The sequence below is a fragment of the Ctenopharyngodon idella genome, chromosome 1 (genome assembly GCF_019924925.1).
Source record: "Ctenopharyngodon idella isolate HZGC_01 chromosome 1, HZGC01, whole genome shotgun sequence".
NCBI lineage: Eukaryota > Metazoa > Chordata > Actinopteri > Cypriniformes > Xenocyprididae > Ctenopharyngodon > Ctenopharyngodon idella.
Genome location: NC_067220.1, coordinates 26,947,793 through 26,958,535, shown reverse-complemented (window position 1 = coordinate 26,958,535; position 10,743 = coordinate 26,947,793). Strand labels below are relative to the sequence as shown.

The 10,743-nt window shown below is 34.5% G+C and overlaps 1 protein-coding gene across 1 annotated transcript in view; it reads right to left on the bottom strand.

Annotated features, from left to right (window-relative positions):
• Nucleotides 1–1,625: 1,625 nt before the first annotated feature.
• vps8 (VPS8 subunit of CORVET complex) overlaps nucleotides 1,626–10,743 on the bottom strand; it is a 130,126-nt gene continuing 121,008 nt past the window's right edge. Inside the window, exon 45 of the mRNA XM_051890633.1 lies at nucleotides 1,626–1,824. Coding sequence (XP_051746593.1) covers nucleotides 1,681–1,824 — 144 coding nt within the window. The 3' untranslated portion in view covers nucleotides 1,626–1,680. The remainder of the gene's footprint in view (nucleotides 1,825–10,743) is intronic.

The window sequence follows — 10,743 nt, the reverse complement described above, 5'->3', positions numbered from 1 at the left end:
TACACATCTTATATGTACTTACTATAATAATAATAACAACAACAACAACAAATTATGCATAATTACATGCAACTAACCCTAAACCAAACCAAATATAGTAGGTACATGTTAATTAATATTACTCAGTACCTATTTGTATAAATACACTAACAAGGACACAAAGTGTAACCCATTTCTGATACTTGTGGAAGTAACATATGTGACCCGTGCTGACAAAATGAGTCAGAATGCGCACAGGCTAATTTTGAGCTACAGGCAAAACGTCAAAATTGAATTTTTCACTAAAATGAGTTCATTAAGCTGTCAGCTAGCGATCCCAATGCTCCAAAAAGCAACTGAACATTTTAAAGTAACTATATTCATATGTTTTCTGAAAGCAGTACCTTTCCTTTGACCATGAAAAATGTTTTTCTCTGCTCGCTTCTGGATGACTGGCGCTTCCTCTCAGCACGAGTTTGTTATCATTGTAAAGCGCAGCATTCCAACTTTGTGAATATTCATAGCAAATTCTCAATGGCGTGAGTCTGAACCAATGAAATGTAATTTTGTAACTCATGCTGATATAAACAAAACAATCTTACTCTCGCTGAATGACAGATCCGAAGCGCGCGCAAAGACGCCGCAATCCCAATATAGACTACACATATACACAGAATTACAGTATTTTTAAAAAATCTGTCTTGCCGAGTATTCACGCAAACATTATCTGTTATGTCTTAAGTGAACGTTTGTTTAACTGTTGGGGAAAAACATCTGATGTGTAACATTATATTAGATCCATGTGATACATTAGGTCTTAATATATAGGCTGTGTTTCATTAATATTAACCAAACAATTGTGGAATCATGGAAAAAAGTTGAATATACAGTATAGTCAACATTTGAAGTGGATCAAAACCTTTCATCATAGTTGTCCTAAAACCTTGTTCTTAGGACAACTTTTATGAACTTTTTTGGTCAACTTCAAATGTTGACTATACTGTATATTCAACTTTTTTCCATGATTCCACAATTGTTTGGTTAATATTAATGAAACAGACAGCCTATATATTATTAACCAAACAATTGTGGAATCATGGAAAAAAGTTGAATATACAGTATAGTCAACATTTGAAGTGGATCAAAACCTTTCATCATAGTTGTCCTAAAACCTTGTTCTTAGGACAACTTTTATGAACTTTTTTGGTCAACTTCAAATGTTGACTATACTGTATTTTTCTCTTATAGATATAGGTTTTGACTTAGTTTGTACCAAATTTGGTGTTATTACCAGGGATTTTACGGTATGGTTGCTAGGAGATTTTGTTTGTAACCTTCAGAAAACTTTAACTCGATTTTTCTATCGACTTTAAACAGGTGTAGCTCAGTCATTTTTTCTGGATTCCAATAAATCATACATCATTTTGAAGGTTTTTTAATAGAGAATGTGAGAATAACAATAACTAATTTTTGAAAATGTGCTCATTGCGACTAATTTTGCCAGCACGGGTCACATATATTAACTAATTGTTAACTCAATTAACAGATGTAGTGTCAATTAATTTGTATCATCTGCAAGAACTGGAGTAGTGTGGTAACTAACAAAGCATTGCTAGTTTGTTAAAACACAAAATCTCAAACATGAGTTCTGTACAGACATGGTAGTGCTTTATTAAGATTTTTAACAGTGGGCGGAGTCATCTACTCCTCCACCAGTGGTGGAGGAGAAAGCTTTAACTGGAAGTTCTCGCTGTGATAAATACTTCCGGTTCCTGGAGGGGCAGGATTCGTCAGACCGGCTCTCTCATTGCCATGAGAATGGGTGAGTTCTGTCAGAACAGCAAGCTGAAAAACAAAGAAAACAGAAATGAAAAGTATATCAGGGCAAAGGTAGGAAAACTAATTATTAATAATAATTAAAATTAAAGTTAAATGAGCAATTAATTACAATAACAAAAAAACAACAACAAAAACAACAGTGAATAAAAGACAAATTAATAATGTTAAAAGCTTTTTACTGCTTCAAAGTGCTTTCCCTTTCAGAGATAAATGAAACAATTTATCTGCACACGACTGCTAAAGTTTGGTCATTTTGTTTTTGATTTTGTTTGCAGAGTACTAGGTCAACATCTTTAAATTTAGGGTTTTATGGCCCCTGTTACACCTGTCATTTAATGGATAGTTCACCCCAAAATGAAAATTCTGTCATAATTTACTCACCCTCACGTCACTCCAAAGCTGTTCGAATTTCTTATAATTTGATATTCCATTGACAATGGAAGTCAATGTTTACCAAAACTGTTTAGTTACATCATTCTTCAAAATATCTTAACGTTCCACAGAAGAAAAGTCATACAGGTTTGGAATGACATGAGCATAAATAAATGCATTTTTGGGTGAAGTATCCCTTTAACGTAAATTTCATACACCACTTCATGCCAATAATTGAAGTTATGCAGTAACATGGGTCATACCACACAGTGAGATATAAAGAACAGTGTAAAAACCGTAAAACAACCCCTCCCCCCACTCATTAGCAGTACTGGCCTGTCCAGAATCATTCATTAATGTGTATATTTTCTGCAGGGACCTCGTTACAGCCTGAGCAATCAATGTGCATTTAACAAAACAGCATGAATCAAACGGCATAATCTATCCTTCTCTCTCCAGCTTCACTTTGAAGACATCCTTTGCATCTTTATCTTCTCCTTCCCTCTCTGATCTCACTCATATTTCCCTTTCCTCATTCCCATCCACTCCCAGTCCATCATTCCCTTTTTTTTTTTCCCTGACAAACCAACTTTTCAGCATCAACTAATTTCATTTCACTGTTTTTCTGTCTTCTTTCTTCTGCCATTTATTAGCAGTCTTCAAAACAGAATACCATTATAAGCCAGTTCTAGTCCTCATTCACTCTTCTTTTCTTTTTTCTTTTGTTTCCCTATCTAAACCGGACACCTGCTAAGCGAAGGCTACGGAGAGTGACAGGGATAAAAGCAAATACAGACACAGAAAGCACGTCAGTGGCTAATCATCGCCTCTGTCACCACGGTGGGCTTATTATTAACTCCATAATGTTAGCAAACAGGCTAAACACAGAGTATGAAGTCTGGGCACATCTAATGCCAGTAACAGTCTCTCGATCATACTTTGCTATGAACAATTTTCCACTCTACTAAAAAGGCTCATACACCTCTGTGGAAGAGCCAGCATTAGATACTATGGTAACCATGCTTTATTTTCAGTTTTTACTGCAGCTATAGTATAAACTTATAGACATGTTATTTTGTCTGTTTGTTTAAGGAAGATTTAGTTGCTTCTATAAGAAAGAGACACTACAGCATATCTGCATATGTATTCATGTGTTGTACTACTGAATGTGCTAGTTTGTAATGGCATCTCAGGGTGAGTCATACAGTATACGGAGGCGCTGTATGAAAAGTTCGCCTTTGTGAGAAAACTATGGTGTATGATTTTATTACATTGGTGGAGAGCTCTCAAAGTGTTGAATATGAAAAAGGACAAACACACTGCTGTGTGCCTACTGTAAATTCCATATATGGATAAAGGTGAAAAGTGTGACAAAGCAAGCAATTTTCCAGAACAGTCATTTCACATAGATATCGAGCTGTTGATATTACTGGTGTCCGAGTACAAGGGAAATAGAAAACTTGCTAGGGGTCTGAAATAATCTTTGAAAATACTTTGTTACACAACATTTTCTAACAATAATTTGTGACAGACAGACAGATAGACCTGTCGATCGATAGATAGATCAATAGATAAACAGACAGCCAGCTAGATAGACAGACAGAAATAAAGTTCCATCCATCCATCCATCCATCCATCCATCCATCCATCCATCCATCCAACCAACCAACCAACCAACCAACCAACCAACCCTTGTGAGTTTAAGTATTCTGGTGAATTTTGAATTCTGGTGTGTGGGAGATCATTTGTAACACAGTATATGAACGTTTCTGTGTGTTCATAATGGATATTACTATGCTGCAGGTTGACCTTCTTTCTCATCCAGTGTCTGGTTTGACAAGTGACTGTATTTGCCTCTGGGATGAAGGCATGAGAGATGACAAAAAGACTATATATATATATATATATATATATATATATATATATATATATATATTATATATATATATATATATATATATACACACACACACACACACATATACATACACACATGTGTATATATAGGCATGAGAGATGACAAAAAGACAAATATATATACAAATACATATACATGTACACATGTATATATGCCTCTGGGATGAAGGCATGAGAGATGACAAAAAGACAAATATATATATATTTTATATATATATATATATATATATATATATATATATATATATATATATATATACACACACATACGTATACATACACATATGTGTGTATATATAGACATGAGAGATGACAAATAGACAATAAATATATATATTAGGGGTGGAATGGTTCTCTGTAAAAAAAAAATTAAAAAAAATGAACGGTTCTCCACCGACCGTTTGGCATGCGCTTGCACCGCGTGCATCCCAAATCTGACAACGATTTATAATATGGTTTTGTTGAAAACAATAATGTGTAAAACAGACAGACGGATTCAGCTAATGTATGTTTCAGTCTATGGATATGCATTTTGGTTTCCCAGTACGTTACAACAGCAATGATCAAAAGAACATGGACAAAACAGTTACTGTAAACAAATGTTCAACGCGAGAGCCGTATGCTCTATGAGCAGTCATTTACGCCGTCATCACCCGGGTGAGACAAACAGCTCACATTGCTATCTGTGTTTAAACTAAACTCATTTAAACCTTGTCAATTTTAAACATTCATCCATAAGATGCGAAAGAATACTCGCACTGTGTGGAGATTTGTGTGTGTACTCATTCGAAGCACGTACATGGAGAGCCGCATCACAGCGTGCAAATACTCTCGTGCAAATTCTTTTTCAAGTCTTGCACCTGAACGGACAAATTCACACAAAAATTATGTCAACATGCCCATCTTAGCGAGTATCCTAACAAACATAGTCGGTTATGTCTTAAGAGAAAAATGAGACAGACAACGCATGTGTATCAGTATCAGTGTACTGGATCTTTGAATTATGTCTTAAAGGGACAGCAGTCTAATATTCCTGCTCTCTGTTTTTAATGTTAATCAAATGACAAAGGACAAAGAAATCACTCTTGACTGAATAGCTTTTGTAACTTCAATAATGTTTCATCTTTATTTAATTATTCAAAGAAGTTTATATGCAGTGTTATTTTATATTTGATTACTTTATTCAATTTCTGTACCTGAAAGCTTTTAGATACCTGAAAAACCTGTAAAGCATTGTTTATTTGTATCTTAGCTCTCATGTATTTATTTGTGCTGTTTCTTGTAATCAGATTATTTGTTTTTATTTTCTTTATCTTTATTTGACAATTGTCCTATTTTTTACTGAACATAGCACATACTGAACCGTATATATATATATATATATATATATATATATATATATATATATATATATATATATATATAAATAACATTATCAAATTTAACATAGCACAATTCGATTTGCTCACGAACGAGTAATAGATTAATAAGACCAAAGATTGCCCGTTTTATGTACCTAAAATGAATTATATAGTGGCAAATCCCTGAAGCCCTTTTTGTTCGTGGTACAACAAATGTAGTATGATTTCTGAAGGATCATGTGACACTGAAGACTGGAGTAATGGCTGATGAAAATTCAGCATTGCCATCACAGAAATAAATTATATTTTAAAGTATATTAAAACAGAAAACCATTATTTTAAATTGTAATAATATTTCACAATATTACGTTTTTTTTTCTGTATTTTTGATCAAATAAATGCAGGCTTGATGAGTATAAGAGACTTCTTTCAAAAACATAAAAAATAGTAATGTTTCCAAACTTTTGACCGGTACTGTATGTATATATACTGTATATATATATACATACTGTACTGTATATATATATATATATATATATATATACACACACACACACATACATATACACATATATACACACACACACACATACACACATTTATATATATATATATATATATATATATATATATATATATATATAAAATGCTCCCTTATGTGCCCTCACTTTTACAGAAATATATGGTTGATGCTTCATTTAGGGGAGCCATAGGATGATTTTAAATGAGAAAATGACAATAGTTCAGATAATTCACTTAAAATTGAAAACACAAATGAAGATATTTTTAATGAAACCTGAGAAATATCTGTACCATTGAAAGTGCATTCAACCAAAACATTCAAGCCTCACAAAGTTTTTAAAGACATTGTAAAAATAATCCATATAAATCAAGCAGTTTAATCAAAGTCTTCTGCACAAACATGATTGCTTTATATGATGAACAGATTTAATTTTGGCTTCAAGCACAAAATAAAAATATACTTGGAGGTTTATTAAGGTCATGGTCAGATTTTCCAGGCATGTAAAAAACATTTTAAAAGGGATTAAACATTTTCAAGCACGTTTAAATAGCCAAAAGATCACCCATATAGTCTATCAAATGCCTTTCTCCTTCCTCATTCTGTCCTTCCACCTCTCTTCAATCTTGTTCTTCTCATTCATTGATTCCAAACAACCTCCACCATTTCATTGCTTCAGCTATTTCATTACCCTTCCATCCTTCCCTCTCAACACAATCCCTTTCCTTCAGCTGTATTTCTCTCCATCGCACGCTTGTCTCATCTCTCTCCATACATCTCTTTTTCCAGTGCCTTCATCTGTCTTCTTCGCCTTCTTCCTGGAACTGCTGCACTGAAGGGAAATGGACCGACTGGGACCTCAAAGAGAGCAATCAAAGCTCAGCCCTGACAAAGCATCAGAGAAACCCTGACAACCTCCCACACACACAGATTTCAGAGAGACTCTGAAACAAGACACACACAAACACATGAACATTACACATCTTTCATTTACTCCTGGTCAAAATCAAATGTTCCAGTAAGCTTAATCAGCAGGTCCAGAACGTTCAGAAAGCACTCTAAAAACCACGCATACAGACATACGCTACTGCTGACATAATCACGACTGGAGTTTATTGCCAGCACCTGCCTGGCAGCCTTCTCATTAATGCTATAAAGGAACACACACACACGTTCACACGTGCCAAATTGGTATTCTCAGGTGTTGGGAGTGGCTCTTTAAAAACATCAACACTCGATCTGCTTTTCACGTCTCATTTTAATTAATCTCTCTCTCAAATACACACACATGTTCAATCTGTTCAGCTCAGTTTTATAATCAGAATTCCATAATCTCCACACAGACAAAGGAACAACGGGAGACACTAACCACACATGCACAAACACACACCTTGTCTGGCGCTCTGGTCTTTTACTCTATCCACTCATCCTCTGAAACCATTTACGGTTTAATTAAAGAGCTCAGAACTGGGCTGTGCAGTTCTGCTGTGTTAATTATGGGAAGTCTATTGGGAATGCGTATGTGTGTGTGCTGACCAAACAGTTCTAATAAAACTCTTGAGGACGCTTGTGTGAGTAACTGAGGGATTGGCACAAAAGACTGATGTGTGTTTACCTGACTCTCAGCCTCATGGGAGATGGCCAAGTCAATTCATGCCCCACCATAAAGCTCTGAAGGGAAAATATCCACTGTTCAAAGATTTGTGGTCGGGAGTATTTTTTTTGTTTTTGAAACTCTCTTATGCTCATCAAGGCTGCAATTATTTGATCAAAAATACAGTAAAAAATAAGGATGCACCGATACAATTTTTTAAGGACCGAGTACGAGTATTGATACTTTTTTTCTGGTACTTGCCGATACCGATACATTTATTAATTTCTCTCTTTTTTATATATATATATATATATATATATATATATATATATATATATATATATATATATATATATATATATATATATATATACACACACACACACACATATATATATATATATATTTTTTTTTTTTTTTTTTTTTTGGTGATGTTGCAGTTTTCAAAGGCCAACACAATGAGACTAATGAATGTAGGAATGTTCTTTATTATTACTCTAATGAAAAAAAGTACTTTTTATGTGCTTGTCACAAACTTAATAACCTTCAAAGGGCATAATTACCAATATATATAATTGTTTTTCAGATACAGTAGGTTTATATACCATGTATACATTTATTTAACATCTTTTGTTGTTTTATTGTTTTAACATTAATGACAAATATTTAATTAGGCTATGGTCCCTTTAAGACTGAAAACATGGATCCTGACACATATCCTGTTTTCACCCAAATGTTTATGTCCACTTAAGCCATAACTGACTGTATTTACGTGAGATACTCCACATGATGGACATTTTGACAACTATGTGTGCATTTGATCATTCAGGCGCAAAGAGAACTGATCGCACGCTGTCTGCGAGAACTGGGATGCGCGCAAGAAAGAGAGCGAGAGCTTCTGGTCTGTGTCATTCAGTGTGATTCTGCCTATCCCGCCTTCACTAATCGATAACGAATTGTGATTGAAAGCATGCAGTTCGCAATGGAAATTTCTGTCAATTCCGTCACGTGAGGTATCGTTCTTTGGTATCAGGGGGTATTTTTACGAGTACGAGTACATGAGCTTGGTATCGGGCCCGATACCGATACTGATATCAGCATCGGTGCATCCCTAGTAAAAACAATAATATTGTGAAATATTGCTTAAATTGGCTCCATAAATTGGCTCTATCTGGCTCTGGAAATCATGAAATGGAAGTATTTATCATAGTATTTCTGGAATCTTGGAAATCTTTTGTAAATGTCTTTACTGTCACTTTTATTCAATTCAATGCATCCTTGAATAAAATTAACACTTTTTAATGACCTCAAACTTATGAACAGTTGTGTATAGTTGTGAGTATGAGGAAGTGTGTCTGTTTTTAACTGCTGAACAACTGAAATTTAATGAATCCTATCAACAAATGATTTCCTAGAAATGGACCTCAGCTCTCACTTTTGTAAACAACACCACATAATGGAAACAATCTCTGTGTGGTCTGTCTGTGTTGAATAAGTTTATCAGAAGAAGATAAAATGCAGTGCATGTTGGCTGTGAGGCTGGGTGAAAGCAGTGTTTCAATTCGGGATCTGTATTCAGTGTCAGAGACCACAGCCTCTTCATATCCTGTGAGGAGATTCACTTAGAACCAATACACTGACATGAAATTTCTGTCACTCATACACATATATGCAGGTCATGGGTATCAGGAAAGAGAAACAGTTTTTTTTATGTCCATTTTTTGTAAATAGGTGTCACTCAGGGTTTAAACGTCAGTATTGGGTTCAAACTGAGTGACGATCATAATACATTATAACTTTGCTTTTGGCCTTATCCTTGACAAGGATAATGGAGAAAGGACAGGAAGTGATGTGAAGAAGAGGGGGAAACGAGATTGTGTAATGACACTAGCAGACTCAAACTCATGTCACCCACATTAGCACCACTCAATGCATCAAAGCTGCTAGACCTTGGCTTGAGAGAAAAAAAAAAAAACCTTTTAATATACTGTTTTTTGTACAACCCAAATATTTTGTTGACTGCTGGGAAATACTTCAGACATTTATACTGATCATTTGCTAAAAAGTTATTTGCAGAAAGAGTACTAAGTAAGATATAACGTACATCAGCCACTAATTATCGAAATGCTACCAATCAGAATCAAGTACTCTAAAGAGAAATGCACTAAAAGGGATGAGCAGATGATGGCCTATTTTTCAGATATTTTAGGATTGAGTGAGATGGGAGTCAGAAGGTACTCGAGGAACACAGGGACAGTGAGGAGAGTCAAGCAGGTCAAATGTACTCTACTAAAAGTCACATATTTAAAGGCAAATGTATGGATTTTAATTACCAGAACTACAAGTGTCAAAGACAGTGAGGCAAACAGCTCAGTAGTGGAAACTACAGTACAAGACATTCAAACAGAAAAAAACAATAAATTTCATCTTAAAGATAAAAGGGTTGTGTTTTGAAAGATGTCAAAATGTCCCTCAGTGTTTTGAGGAGAGAGGCCTGAGGATCTAAAGTGGTCAGTTATTTGGGTTATTCCAAATGTGGCTCTTCAAACACTTATTTTTCTTTATCCTCTCTTTTTCTATCTCACTTTATTTCACTTCTCCTTCCAGCTTTGATCAAATTCTGAGTCTGTGATGGCTGGAGTTTGTTTATACCTTCCAGACTTTGTTTAGAGTTAAGTTTAAGTTAAATAAATTTTTTTCCCAAATGAGGATGTCCCCAAAACAAGGATTAATGTAGGTAAACACACATCTAGTTGTAATACTCAGTTTCAAGACAATTAACTAACCTGGGCAATAATGAAATGGTTTATTTTAAAAGTAAAATTAGTGTAAAATTATAAGAATATTCAGCAAAATCGTATGAACATATGAAGAATCAAATTTTAGACTATTTAGACATTCTCACATTCATATATTGATACAAAGCTGTTAAATGGTCTTACAATAACTGTTTAAAAAACACTCTGGTTGACACTCTAACAACAGGCAGAGGCAGTGTGTAGCTACTATACTTCATATTCAGTAATATTATTATTTTGACTGCACTGACACTATTAAATGAGAACAAAACTTGAACTGAATTGAGCTGGTCGATGACAGTCTGCAGAGGTACTGTATAGCTGATTCAACTTTGTTTTATAATTGATGAACTGAATTGAATC